This window comes from Talpa occidentalis, unplaced genomic scaffold, assembly GCF_014898055.3.
Source record: "Talpa occidentalis isolate TD23 unplaced genomic scaffold, MPIMG_talOcc4v2.1 talOcc4.9, whole genome shotgun sequence".
Taxonomy (NCBI): Eukaryota; Metazoa; Chordata; class Mammalia; order Eulipotyphla; family Talpidae; genus Talpa; species Talpa occidentalis.
The window spans coordinates 42,393,835-42,409,141 of record NW_023605305.1 but is presented as its reverse complement, the minus strand read 5'-3'; the positions used below and the strand labels follow the sequence as shown (position 1 = coordinate 42,409,141).

At 38.8% G+C, this 15,307-nt stretch overlaps 1 protein-coding gene across 6 annotated transcripts in view; it reads right to left on the bottom strand.

Moving 5' to 3' along the window:
• SSX2IP (SSX family member 2 interacting protein) overlaps positions 1–15,307 on the bottom strand; it is a 53,604-nt gene that overhangs the window by 16,013 nt on the left and 22,284 nt on the right. For 5 of the 6 annotated variants that reach the window (XM_054691381.1, XM_054691385.1, XM_037498470.2 and 2 more), the window contains exons 6-13: positions 14,504–14,639; positions 12,302–12,377; positions 12,043–12,220; positions 8,452–8,602; positions 6,080–6,216; positions 5,612–5,785; positions 3,034–3,148; positions 2,482–2,647 (exon numbers count right to left, since the gene is read on the bottom strand). In XM_054691381.1, the coding sequence (XP_054547356.1) occupies positions 2,482–2,647; positions 3,034–3,148; positions 5,612–5,785; positions 6,080–6,216; positions 8,452–8,602; positions 12,043–12,220; positions 12,302–12,377; positions 14,504–14,639 (1,133 nt within the window). The remainder of the gene's footprint in view (positions 1–2,481; positions 2,648–3,033; positions 3,149–5,611; positions 5,786–6,079; positions 6,217–8,451; positions 8,603–12,042; positions 12,221–12,301; positions 12,378–14,503; positions 14,640–15,307) is intronic. The other variant, XM_054691383.1, reaches the window with a different exon arrangement.

The following is a 15,307-nucleotide window of genomic DNA, read 5'->3' as shown; positions in this document are numbered from 1 at the left end:
AGTTAATGCAAAAACAATTAAAAATTTTACTTACACTCATTTGCTAATATTTAAAAAAAAAAAACAAAAAACCAACTTGTTTGTAATTTTACCCTCAGATTCCCTATTTCTTAGTGCCATCTCAGACAAAATGAGATCTGCAGGGGCATTGTTGCCCCAGCCAGATAGGATACTGACAAGCAGCAAAGAGAAAGGGCCTCACACCGTGGGGCTGAAGATCTGGCATCCCTTTGCTTTTTGTTCTTGGTCATAGAGAGAGAAAAATTTATCAGAAAGTATATTAGGCAATAAATTATATGTATCAGCATACTGTAAGTAAATAGCTCGGATAATTGTTTGTTTATAAATTAGTTGTTCGGCAGTTTGGCCCACTTGACAATGGGAGATGGTTTGTTGAACATGCCTGACAAGCATTACAATTCAATAATTATTGTAAGTCCTTCTTTTGCCTTCCCTTGAAGTTTCTTGGGAAAGTTTTTAAATGAAGCTATTTGAGTTAAGAAGTTTCTAGGTAGAGGAAGTTCTGATAGCTGAGTAGCAGCCGGCCCCTGGTGTGAAGGCCATGAGAATAAGAAAAGTTCTTTCTTTGCTTAGGTTTTAGCTGATGGGAATGTTCCGGTGGCTATCTATTGTGTTGGGCTATTGTTTAGCTAAAACAATGAATTTTAGTGTAAGACTTAGTTTTTTATTAACCTTGAAGGTTGCCTTTTTGCTGAGAGCACAGAAAAAGAGATGCACTAATTGTTTCTGCTTTGTTTCTATGAACTTGATAATGTAATCTCAATGCTTGCAAAAAATGTATAAATAAAGAACCTGCTGAGCCTTTCGGCAGAAGATACTAACACCTCACCAAGTGTTGGTGTCTCCTCATTCCCTTCCCCTCAGTCCCTAAGTTTCAGATCATTTGTATTCGCCGACGTGTGTCATCCTGTCAGGAACCCTGACACGACATTTTGCCGGAGGCTGGTCCCCGGCAGAGATCCATGACTAAGTTCTTGAAGTTTAAACTGTATTATACATAAATGGTGACTGAAATGTATACCTATACAGGTAAGGTCTTCCTGGTCAAATCTGGAGGTTTCAATAATATTGTATATAAAAAAAACACTCTGAGCTTATATTACCTTTTTGATTGAAAATTAAGTTTTAACTTTCCATATTCAACCCATTAGTTGATCTATTGGCACTAACTGAATATACAGGTCAACTCCAAGGACTGCTAGCTTTGTGTTATGAACCTAGTCCCATTACTATCACCTCTTACCTCACCTCCCCTAATACCTCCTGGCTTATACCACAATCTGTTTTCCACATGATGAACAGCAGATTTTTTGAAATTTAGATTTATCTTGGTTAAAACTCTCCAATGATTTTTCACTGTGTTTAGAACAATATCTAACTTACTAGTATAGACTGAAATATTTTACACATAAAATCTCAAATGTGTGGATGCATGGGACACACTTGAACAACTAACTTGTCATGAATAGGTAATTGCTAAGCCTGGGTGATAGGTACAAAGGGGTCATAACCCTATTCTATCTGCATTTGCATATATCTGAACTTAAAAAATTGTTAATAGTAATGATTTTTAACCCCAAGGTCTTACAGGCTATAACCTTGCCAGCTCCATTCACTACCCACAGACACTCTAGTGTGCCATCTCGGCACACTTTAATAATTCATGTATTAAACAATTCTTGGTCCAAGGGGTACTTGGCAACTTCAAAATTAGCACCACACAGTCTCACACTACAGTCCTAGTGTGCGACAGTCTGACTCCTGCCAAGCTGCAGATGCTTGTGCACGGTCTTCGGCTTTCAGGGTGAGAGAGGAGTCACTTACTCCCCAACAGGCCCCTTCACCCTTTTCTATACCTATCTCACCAGGAATGTCCTCACTGCTTCTTCCGCTATTTCAAATTTAATCTTAGAACAGGTTCTGAGGTACATTACTGATATTATGTCTTGGAAAATGAATTAACAACTGGGTCAGAAGAAATCACCAAAATACAGCATATGAAGGCAAACACAGGTTTCCTGGGAGCAACATTTTCTACCCTGTCATCCTTGGGCATCGATCCTCCAAAACCAATCAAGATAAGGAGGATTCTTAGTTCTTTGCCTGCCAATACCAACAAAATGGGCACACCAAAAAAACTTTAAATAGGTACTCTACAAAAACTGACAAACATTATCTTTCTATTTAATAAAATTAATACTTAAAATATTAAGTAATATGTCCAAATAAGACTGTTTTATATGTGAAATAAAAGGAATTCCATATTATGGTATAGCTGCCAGAAGACAGGAACTAGTGTCTATACACAATGAATACTCAACAGATATTTATAGAAAGAACAGATCTACTAAATTCCTTGTGAAAGTCTCTACCAGTGCTAAGACTACAGATATCAAGTCTTCCTTAGCTGTGCAACTTTAGCAATTTTACAAATATGTGAGATCACCAATAAGCCAATACCTATGTTCAGATACACAGGAGCGTGACTGGCAAAAGTCTGAAGTGGAAGGAGAAGCAGGAAGAGATTTAGCAAGTTTAGATGTGCAAGCTGGAGACCCATTAGATACACCATGAGGCTTCTTTTGCCGTGGCTTCGAGTGCACTGTAAGATTGTCTCGATCAGAACCTGTTTAAAGATAAAAAGACAGTACTTATAAGGTACTAAAAATAGTGAAGGTAATTAGACAGGATGACTCATATGCAGTTCTGAGCGAGACACAAGATAGAACAAATTTATCTGAGTAGCCATTCTACCTTGATGACTCTAGTCTAGCTAATCTTGCAATTTTTTTATGCATATACATCTAGATTGTGAATTTTATGAAGCTTATTAATACACTCATAATAAGATGTTTGTGGTATCTATAGTCCTGTCATTTTGATTTTTCTACAGTAAACAAAAGCTGACTTTGAGTCATAACTAGATGGCTCTCATGTGATCACCAAAACTTTAGTAATTTATAGTATTTTATTTACATGCATTTTAATATTAAAAGCTTATGAGGTACTCACTTCCTGAGAAGGCACTGAAAAGTTTCACATTTTCTGAGTTCTGGTGGTCAAAGGTAGTCATATTTAAAAACTGTTGCTTTAACCAACTGGCTCTTTCTTCCTCAAATGCCTTTCTCTACAATAACAAGCAAACCAAAGAAATACTGACGAGTAGTTCAACAATCACAGATTCCATTCCACATGATTTCTTTAGCTATTTGTGTTTGCTTTCTGATTATCATACATATTTCTTAAGTCAAATGAATCAATCTAGAAAACTAAACAATTTCATTTAAGACAATAAGTTTAAAAAATTTATTCCTTTTATCTAATTAATAAACCAACTAATTACCAATTTTGAATTCAAATGGATGATGCAAAAAAGCAGCATATTAGCATAACTTTTAAAAATAAAGGGTAACATCACTTTTGAACACACTGAACATTATAAATACAAAATTACAAACATTAGAAAAATACCTCATTGTAAGTTAATTACTTAGGGGAAAAAAAGGAGGAATGGTTTCATCAAGCATTGCTTTCACCTTTGAATCATCTAGCCTGTACATTAAAAAAAAAGGTACATCTTCTGGGCCTCCCCGGTGGCGCAGCGGTTGAGCGCTGGGTTGCGAAGCTGCCCGTGGCCTCTGCGGCGCTGGTTCGATCCCCAGCTGCTCCCCGGCCACCGGAGGAGGGTCCCACATGGCGCGCAGACCTCTCCTGCCTCCCGCTGCTCCCCTCAGCAATGTACTTCGGTCCTTCTGTCTGCTCTGCTCCCCGCTCTGGCTCTGGTGAGTTCTCTCACCCTCCCACACTTCTGACTGTACCCAGTGCATGTATAAACAAAACGAACGAAGAAATAAATAAAACAAAAATTAAAAAAAAAAAAAAGAAAAAGGTACATCTTCTCAACAAAAAATGAAAAAAACAGCCATAGAAAAAACTTGATATGATCTTTTTTTTTTTTTAGATTTTTTTTTTTAATAGAGGCATGTTTTTCTTTATTTATTTGTTTGCTTGTTTGTTTGTTTTGTTTATACATGCACTGGGTACAGTCAGAAGCGCGGGAGGGTGAGAGAATTCACCAGAGCCAGAGCGGGGAGCAGAGCAGGCAGAAGGACCGAAGTACACTGCTGAGGGGAGCAGCGGGCGGCAGGAGAGATCTGCGCGCCATGTGGGACCCTCCTCCGGTGGCCGGGGAAAAGCCGGGGATTGAACCGGCGCTGCAGAGGCCGCGGGCAGCTTCGCAGCCCAGCGTTCTACCGCTGTGCCACCGGGGAGGCCCTTGATATGATCTTGAATGTCCCTTTTGAACACATTATTTAACAAAAACTGTAAAGGAACAGACAGCATCAATGTACATTATGCCATCACCACTAACCCACAAGAGGGCACAGGGCCGCCTTGCTCTCTGAAGAGCTGCTAAGGCCTAAACTGAACACAGAGGAGCACAGAGGAGTGAGGAAGAACACAAAGGACCAGGTGAAGACCCATGGGTACTTTGGTGGTGGGAGAGCGGTGACTACACCTGAGGAGGGAAATCATATACTGTCAAAACACTAGCAAGGATGTAAAACAATAAAATTTTATTTAACAAAAGAATGGAGGACATTTTCTCACTTTGTAGCTTTTCCTATGGGAAAGTGGTGTTTTTAAACCACTCAAACATCAACTCTAAAATTTTGAAAGTGAAGTATGTTGGTAATTCATTGTGTTAAATAAAAAAGGATCTTCAGGAGCAAGTATACAGTTCATTAACAACACACACATACCTGGGTGAAGGACTGAGAGGAAGGGAGATCATTAATTTTTACTGTACTTCCCTTCAAAAAATTACAAAAAGCCGACTGACAGTGGATAGGTGAGGTGTCCAAAAGAGACATGTGTGCTGGGAAACCAATCCAAAAGGGATAATATACATGTATAGTCTCAAAAAAAAACACCTTTAAACTCCCAAATCCAATAAAGGTGAATGTCAGGGTACAATTTAATAATGTTAAAAACTAAGCCCCCTCCACTCCTTGCCCAGCAGGCACGTTTGGGAGGCTTGAACAGATAACTGATATGGTGCCTTGGGGACAAGGCCATAAGATCCACCATCAAGACCAGAAAAACCAGCTCAGCTCCAAGAGTGCAAAAGCATGTTTGACCTGTTTCTATGTCAAAGGTCAGAGCTCAAGACCAGACATCCCAGCAGATAACTGGTCTAAACTGGTACCCCAGATTAGAAAGCCCACGAAAACAGAGCATAAAAAAGAGCTTCAAGTCCTCCTTTGGGAGCAGACTTCTCCCTTCTTGTCTGCTGTTCAATAAATCCACCTTTTCTGTTCACCACACCGTCTTTGGTGAATTCTTTTACCCCTGCACCTCTGGCCTCACCCCAACACTTCTCCCTACTACAGTGAACAGATATACCCTTCTACAATAGCTATGTGCTTAGGATCCCTTCCATAACTTGTCATGGGTAAAAGGCGTTAGGAAAAAAAAAAACCCGAAAAACTAAACAGTAAAGAACAATGAAAAACAGAACTTCCATGCATTCTACTGAGCACCCACATTTTCCCAAAGCTCTACAAAGAAAGCTAAATGTTTAAAATACCTCCAATCCTAGGCGAATGGCAGCTTCTGTAAAGCTTCGTCTTTCTTTCTCAAAATTCTTTTTTTGTTCTTTAAATAGGGACCATTCTTCTTTGAGGCGCTCCTTTTCCTCCAACAAATAACAGTCTCGAAGCAGTGAAGTGGTATCATCATCACACGCAGTAGCGAGCTGCTGCTATTAAATTGTGAAACATAGTAAGTCCCAGAGGATCCCCGAAACTACCACAAGTTGAGGTAAAAGAGAAGGCAGGTCAGACTTAAAGGGCAGGACAGAGATAGCAAAGAATCAGAAAGTCAGAGGATTCTTATTTCCCAAGTGGTAAAGCATCAACTAGGGAATGGTAAACAAAGCATCTGTTAGAAAAGTGTCAAGTATTACAGACCTTATGAAATAAATCAAAATCTAGTAAGATTCAGTAAAATTCTGACCCTTCCAAGGGAGAACAACTTTAAAAGGTAACACACATACCTGTAAAAGTTGTTGCTGAGTTTTGATCATTTCTTTACACTGCTGAATTTCTAACTCAAGTTTTTCAGTTTCCTGCTCATGGTCTTGCCGTGAGATGACATCTTCATCATTAAAACCTTCTAGGTGTACCTTTGAAACTAACAAAAATCCAGCAATTTGACACAGGTTTTACAGCCATCACTAAGTTTATGACATTTGGGACATATCTGAAATTTAAGGCTCTCTGAATTTCTTTCTGGAATCTCATAATTTTCTAAAAGGTAGGTAATTTTCTTTACCCTTAAAAAATCTCATGAGCTATAATAAAACAATCTATATTTTAGGGGCCTCCCAGGTGTCCCAGGGAGAAACTCTCAGTGCTATCACCTCTACTGCATAAGTTCCATCACTGGCCAGGGAGCAAACCCACATATGGCTCAGCAGACCTCTCCTGTCTCACCCGCTGCTCCCCTCAGCAGTGTATTCTTTTTTTTTTTTTTTTTTTATTTTATTTTTTTTTATAGAGGCATTTTTTTTTTTTATTTATTTGTTTGTTTGTCTGTTTGTTTTGTTTATACATGCACTGGGTACAGTCAGAAGCGTGGGAGGGTGAGAGAATTCACCAGAGCCAGAGCGGGGAGCAGAGCAGGCAGAAGGACCGAAGTACACTGCTGAGGGGAGCAGCGGGCGGCAGGAGAGGTCTGCGCGCCATGTGGGACCCTCCTCCGGTGGCCGGGGAGCAGCCGGGAACTGAACCGGCACCGCAGAGGTCGCGGGCAGCTTCGCAACCCAGCACTCTACCACTGCACCACCGGGGAGGCCCCAGCAGTGTATTCTTTTTTAAAAAGATTTATTTATTTATTTATACAAGCACCAGGTACAGTCAGAAGCACGGGAGGGTGAGAGAATTCACCAGAGCCAGAGCGGGGAACAGAACAGGCAGACTGATGAAATACACTGCTGAGGGGAGCAGCAGGCGCGGCAGGAGAGGTCTGTGGCGCCATGTGGGACCCTTGCTGGAGGCCAGGGATCGAACCAGCGCTGCAGAGGCTGTGGGCAGCTTTGCAGCCCAGCGCTCAGCCACTGTGCCACCAGGGGAGGCCCAGCAGTGTATTTTATGCCTGTTTTGCTCCCCATGCTGTCTCTGAATCTTCTCACATCGCCACACCTCTGACCTACACCCTAGATCTTGTATATAAAAATTAAAATAAATAAACAAAGCTACATTTTAAAGCCATGACAATATTTTAAAAAGCAGAGTAACCATAAGGGGTTCATAACAACTATTAAATATTCATACTTTGGGGCTAAATGATATGCTTACAATCAGAGTTCTATTGCCAACATTTAATTTGTAATCCACATTTATTCAAAGTGCATGGCCTAATTAAAAAAGGACAATTTACATTTACAGAAGAGAAATTTAACATTCATAATTGGGCTCTTTCAAGGATCAATACAGTACTGCAATCTTGCTCTTTGGCATAAAATTCAACAAATATGAAGGAATCCAAACAAACTTGTTATTTACTACTAATAGACAATGCCAACTGAAATCAATAAAATCTCACATAAATTAATTTTGATACTATAATAATTCTGTTGCTTGCCTGTTACCACTGAAGACAACTGGCACTGAGTGTGATTTGTGAACTTTAAGAATAAAGTTTCCTATAGGCTTCATTTACTAGGCAGAAACCCTGACTATATTGACTTAAAAACATGTGAATTTCAACAAATAATAACTATTAAGGATATATTCATTAATGTAGATCTAGATGTACTGCCTACAATGACAGGAGGTGATGTCTAATATAACAATTAGGTTAAAAGCACAGTGCAGAAATACACGTGTAATAATCAATTTTTGGTTTTATATAGTTTAATTAAGTATTCTGCAAACGTATAAAGTCTAGAAAGCTATACACCAAGCATTAAGTATTATTATAGATATGCAACAAACACCTGCATATTCTGCCTCATATTCCAAAGTGATATTGTGCATTGAACAGCTATGATTTTGAACATAATTTTAAAATGAATTATTAGGAACCTAGGAATATGCAATTATCTAAAAATAATAATCAGATCCATAGTTATATTGTATCATGATTTACACTATATTTTGATTTCCAGGATTTAGTAAAAGATTCAGTTGCCTTATTCAATTGTATACTGCACTCAGAGAAGCTGGATACAGAATGTCTTCTTGCCAGAGTTTCACTTTAAGAGTGTACTTTCTTAGTGAGGCTCAAACCTCATATCTAGAAGGAAGCAGAATCCTGCTTTCAAACCACCAAAAATGTGTCATAAAATGACCTTCCAAGTGATCAAAATGAAGAGGGCTTACTGAATGCCACAACTCATTCAATAATCAGTTAGGCAGTATTTACCTTGGTTATCAAGTTTTTCTACATGGCTTTTCAAAATTCTCCACTGTTTTCTGATGCTGTTTGTAAGCTGTTCTCTCACAGTTTCGCAGGAAAGGTCCCATATACTCTCTCTGTTCAGTTCCCCGCCATCTTCCTCAACATCAGAGAGAACCTACAGTGGTGAGGGGTGAAAAGGCAAGAGCTGAGCCTGAATGCCGCCCAATACCAAGGCAGCAGGAATCTCACTGCCAGAGACACATGTCAAGGTCATTTCCATGGTGTATATTAAGGATATATGACCCAGTATTTAATATAAATATCGTGAGAAAAAGTAATTAATATTGAAGACAGAAATCCCTCAATTATCTCTCTTCAAAGGTGAATTTGGATCCAAATATAGTGACAAGAATCACGGAGTTGTGTAAGGAAGAGAGTTATATACTACTTGTCTCATGTTGTGTTAAATGCTTTCACATGTTAGTCCTTAAATCGTGTTACAATGTGGTTTCAGCATCTCCACCAAAAAAAAAAAAAAAAAAAAAAAAAAGAAAGGAGACTTAAGAGACTTGTCCAATGCCACACTGAGATAGGAAGTTAGATGACTCCGTCTCCCAAAATTACCTGTGAAATAATCGCCAAAGAGGGAGGAACTGTTCATCCTAGTTTTCTTAATTTTGTGTACATCTAGAGATTATTTTTCTTTGCATTCTACCAACACATCAATTCACAGGAAAACGCAGCAAATTTACACTGACACAGGACCAACAGAATCTAAGCAGGACTGAGATCACAGTGTAGGGTAAAGAAAATGTCAGGCTTTTCTGCCAGTTCGCCATCAGGATAGATGATGGATCCTTGTCCTGAATGCATGCCTGATGGCGGGCACCTGGAATAGGGTGTGGGCATAGGTAGATGGGATTCAGCTGAGGTAAGACTGTGCTTTTTAAGGGCGGCGTCACGGGGGGACGCCAGCAGCACTAGCAGCAGCAGCAGCAGCAGCAGCAGCAGCAGCAGCAGCAGCAGCAGCAGCAGCAGCAGCAGCAGCAGCAGCAGCAGCAGCAGCAGCAGCAGCAGTAGCAGCAGCAGCAGCAGTAGCAGCAGCAGCAGCAGCAGCAGCAGCAGCAGCAGCAGAAGCCGAGAAAGCAGCAGTAGAAGCCGAAGCTGAAGCCGAGAAGCAGCAGAACGAACTCCAGAGAGCTCAGATAGAGTGAAGACTTGCTGGGGGCTGGGAGGCTGGCAGCCAGCACCCCTACCTGCCATATGCCTGGTGAACCCCAAATAAAAAACCTGCAAAACTACTGAGGACTCTGACTCCTCCTTTACCCATCTGCCTGGATCCATCAGAAAACCTGCCCTGTGGCCAGTCCGGCCCCTACACACAGGAACACAGGGGAACAATACTTAAATGGATACAGGTCGAAATAATACGCATCCACATAAAATGGCTAGGAACCAAGAAAGTAAATAGATATTATTTTATTAAATTGAACAATAAATATCCGGCTGGGGGGAAAAAGATGGCAGACTGCTCCCGTGACAGTTGTGGCAGGAGTGAGGGAGTGACTGGGCCTGAAGGACGTATCAGTAGTATGAGGTCAAGGTGTCCCAAGAGGAGTGGATGGGGGAAGGGCCCTGGTGTGGCTCATTTTGACTTTGATTCTTGCTAATCAATCCTCTGGAGCTAACTGAGAGTTATTTCCAAGAAACTACTCTACCTCTTTATTATATCTTACGGCAGATACCGTAATTCCACAAGAAGATTATTTAAAGAAATTAACAACTGCTGCACATTTCCTAGACTGGGTGAAATATTGAAACCACAAAGTGAAAATTAAAAATTCACTTAAATTGAATTGGATATTTATTTTGGGTCAATTAAATAAGCAAGCAAAATAAATAAATAAAACCTGAATGCTACCCAGGCATGCCAAGGTTATCTCTTATTCCTCCTGTTATAATGCTCTAAAATCTGTCTTTTAAAAGGAATGGTTGCATTACTTAAAAGCATCTAGAAAAATAGATCTTTTAAAAACAGTAAATATACTTAAGAGACCACTGTGTTTTTAAACTTAAACATCTGAATTAAAAAGAATTATACCCACTGGCAAAGTAATGGAGCGGGGAGACAAGCAGGGGAGGCAGCCTTTAATCATCTGAAAGAACTCCATGGTTTCCTATGTGATTTTGCTGACTAAGAGCTGATAATGACAAGTTAGTAAAGGCTGGACTCAAAACTGAAGAAACTACAGAGGTAACAGGAACCTAGTGAGTATTAGTAAATGTCAAGAACTGACTAGAAGTGACAGACTTTGAGAGAAAAAGTGAACTAAATATAAAAGGTTAAGTAGACCCCAAACTGGAGAGTTAAAAAAACAACAGCATTCAGTACTATTTAAAGAAAACAAAGGTGGGAGGTAGGAACTGTTGGACTTATTTGTGATATTGCAAAATAATTCTCAAATACAAATTAAAAAAAAACAAGCTCTGTTGATTTGCTGGAATTAGCATTTTCCATCAACATTGTTATTTTCGGATGTTAGTCACGACTGGAAAGCTGCTTAAATCTAGAATTTAAATGTATGTAATTAAGTTAAAAGTTCTTGTTACCATTATGTGACTTGTTTTTTCAGACTTCTGCACATATTATTTTCCATATCAAATGCTTATCCCATGTTTTCTATCTCAGAAGTATCTTATTTCTAAAACACCAGCTCAAATGTCACTTTCTGTGATGCCTTCCTTGATCGCCATATTGCTTTCTGTCTTTACCTCATTATAGTTTTTAATGTATAATGATTATTCTCTACATGACTGTCTCTCCCAAAAAGGGAGATGGAATGCAATGGACTGAATATTTGCTTAAAATTTATATGCTAAAATCCTAACCCCCAAGGTGATGGTGTCAGAAGGTGGGAGTCTTTGGGAGGCGATCAGATCTTGTGAGTAGAGCCCTCCTGAATGGTGTGAGTGTTCATATATCAGGGCCCCTAACCCTTGTGTCCTGGTATGTGAGGACACAAGAAGCTGGCACTCTGCCACCATGAAGAGGGTCCTCTCCCGACACAGACCCTGCCAGCTCCCTCCCAAGGCTCCAGAACAGTGAAGGAAAAATTTCTGTTGTTTACAAGCCACCCAGTCTGCCACTGCTTCAGCAGTCTAAATTAAGGGAAAAAAGTCAAATGCTTTAGTCTTTTTTTTTTAAGTACACAATATTTAAACTTTTAAAATGATATACAGCATAGAGATTAAAAGCATGAGCTTGGGAGTCAGACTTGAATTCAAATCCTAGTTCTGTCATGATTGATACTGGGCTAGTTGTTGTACCTCAATTTGCTCATCTACAAAATGGGAAAAATACCAAAGCATCAAATTATAAAAAATAAATAAGATAGTGCTTATTAAGTACTTATCACAGTCATGGAACAGACGAAATCTCCAGAAAATCATCTCCATTTCGTAAGGCATATCCAGAAATACACAGGGTCATTATTTTGGTTGTCATGACTGGGGTGTCCAAAATAACAATAGTGTCCCACTGAGAATACCTATTGAGTGTTTTAATAGTTCTACTTAGCAATATGAGACTGTATTAGAGAGGAAAGAGCCACTTACAGTTCCAGTACTATCATCTGCTCTTTCTCTAGGCTTCTGCTTTTGGGGAGAAAGAAGAGAAATCATTTCCTTTTTCATTTGTTGAAGAACCTTCTTAAGTTCAGCATTTTCCAATAGGATTTGTTTCTGACGACATTCATAATCATTCAAGAGAATTTTATACATTTCATCTTCATTCCTGAGAAAGAAATTGACAGTATGAAAATGCAATACAAAAAGAAAAGTCTGATTACATGCATCCATTTAGACTGGACCTCACCTGGCTTCAGTTTTATCAGTCCTCCAGGAGCCCCTCTTGCCATCTGCTCTCCCCACATAATTGAGAACTTCCATAGCTACAAATAGGAACAGAAGTAAAACTGATTCTTACCACAATGTTAAGTATTTAAAACCCTAATATACTATATACCCATCAGAGACATACCCCAACCTGGGTACAGATCAATATATGGGTTTAAACAGCCAGATTTCAAGTTCTAGTTCCATCGTTTAAGCACTGAGATCCTGGCAAGTTTTTGACTACTAAGCCTGTTTCTTCATCTATACCAGGGGAATAACTAAACTATGTACTAAAGAATTGTTGTGAAGAGTGAGTGAAAGAATGTTAAAGCACTTAAATACAGTAACTACTTAATAAATGTTAATTTATCATCATTACTGCTTTTATCAACAGGAGTTGGCAAACCATGGCTTGCAGGCCAAGGGTGTGATTTGTGAGTAAATTCTGATTAGAACAGTCGCACGGTTTGTATGTTGTCTACTGTTACTTCTGCAGATAATGTCAGAGATGAGCAATGGTGACAAAAGGCCCTACTATTCCCCAAACCTGAAAAATTTTGCCACACCCTGTATCATTACCATCAAGGGAGTTAAGGTGCCCTGACTAATGTCTCTTCTGACCCAGGGGGAGAAGGAAACAGTTGGCACAAGAAGGAAATAAGATAAGAACAAGTTATTACAATTTTAAGCTGATAAAATTATTATGAAACAATCACCTCCAAATGAGTTTGGACCAGGAAACCACCAGACCCCCACACTATGTAAGAGCTCTGTTCTAAGTGTTAGATCTTTAATGAACTTCTCTAACTAGGTGTCATATTTAATACTTGCAGCATTTCATCCTGCACTTTGTTATTTCCTTCAGCAATGAACACATGGTTAGCTAACTTTAAATTCAATCAATGTCCAACTGAAGTTTATAATTTTTCGACCTCCGAATACCTAAGTATTTCTAACCTTGTCTTAATCACTTACTATAACTTTCATTTCTCAATAGTTAAAAAAAAAAATCTAATGACTCTAACAATTCTGCTATACAGAAAGGCAATGTTGCAGTCAACATTCAACAGCTTGTTGGTAGCAAGCAGAGCTCACCATGTGACAGCTTGAAACATCTGCTCATCAGCTGCTGTGTACAAGACCAAGCTCAGTTTCAGAAAGACAGTTTATGGGTCTCTTGCTTAAAGTATGTTAGAGGACAGCCTGTCATCCAGTCCACTTAGAAACCACTCTTCAATAAATGCAGATTTCCTGTTCCCTGAATCTTTAGGCCAGCAAAACTGTGCAGCTCTACCTTTGTGTGTATGTAGTTCTACTTCTAGCTATGCTATTTATTTGAAATCATGCACATCTATTTGGATGAAATAATACTCTTTGAAAATTAATTTTCAAAAGAGTATTAGAAAAAAGTATACCTTAGGCACAAATGTAAGCATAATTTTCACGGTCCATCCTTTTGACTAGTTGCATAGCTAAACTTATTTAAAGGAACTCAACTGACATGAATGATTTGGCCTGGTGAATAATTTTATGAAGCTAACTTTGGGCCTCCCCAGTGGTGCAGGTGGTTGAGGGCAGTGCTGTGAAGCTGTCCACAACTTCTGCAGTGCAGGTTCGATCCTGGCCGGCTGCGAAGATACCCACATGGCGCGGCACACTTTTCCTGTCTTGCCCGCCGCTCCCCTCAGCAGTGTATTTCAGCCAGTGTGCCTGTTCTGTTCCCCAGTCTGTCTCTGGTGAATCCTCTCACCTTCCCACACATCTGGCCTGTACCCTGGTTCTTGTATGCATGAATAAATCTTTTTTTTTAAAAAAAAGTTAACTCTAAAATCATACTTCTTTTGATACGCAGAAACTGATCCTGACTTAATATTATCAGTTCTTTGCCATAGAAGATGGGTGTCCTTTGCTCAACTTTTCTTAATGGATCAATCCTTCAACTGTCATGTTAAATATATATATACACAAAATTCTTATATGCAACTAATGAAGCAAATAAAAATTACTATTTTTCACTAACCAGTTGTCTCAATTTCTAGCTTATATAGATATATGATATCTATCATCAGTTACATAAACATGAAAACAGCACTTCATGAGTTAAATGCTCAACCCTTTCATTTTTTAGCATAATATTACCTTATTTATTCCCTTTGCTCTATCTTAGTCAGCTGCTTCTTACCTATTTTTTTATCTTTCTTGTTCATAACAAGCTGATGTAGACGTTCCTTTAGTTTATTATATTCACGCTCTTTTCTCTTCATATCATGATTATACTGTGTAGCTCGACTTGCAATGATGTTCTGTAATTTTTGTACCTGAAAGAAGTATTTTTCTCTCAAATGAGTCTCTTCAGGATTGATAAACCCAGTTAACACTTCCATATTCTAAAAACGAAAGCCCTGGCATTTATTCATCTTCCTATCTAATGATTTAAAAATTCTAGGATTATTTCTTATTCTCCATAACCATTGTAAATCATTTTAAGATCTCAGTAAATGAATCACATAAAAGTTGTTATTATTTAATTCCGGAATTTCCAAAGGGGTTAGCTTTCTAAATTACCTTCTACACTTTTCATCCAACAGAAACTCTTAAGAAAGTTAAGAGTGACTAAAAAAAAGTTAAGAGTGACTATAGAAAGTTAAGAGTGACTATAAAAGTGATTAAAGCCTTATCTGAAAAAAGAGCCCATTTGATCATTTGTAATGACTTCCTTATACTGACTTACTATTCCTGATCATTTATGGCACAAAGCCATTTTCTTTCATCAAAAAGAGTTTTCAAATTATAGTAAATTCAAACAGCAGACAGACCCTGGTTCAACATCTGCTGAGTACCTACCACATGCCAGACACTATTGGTCAATATTTGTATCAATGAAGGCCTCTCTGTAGTCCTTAATATTTCTTTTAGAGAGGATCATGTTTAACAATTTATTCCCTTACTAAAGATAAACGATATTTAAACCACGTAAGTGTAACCA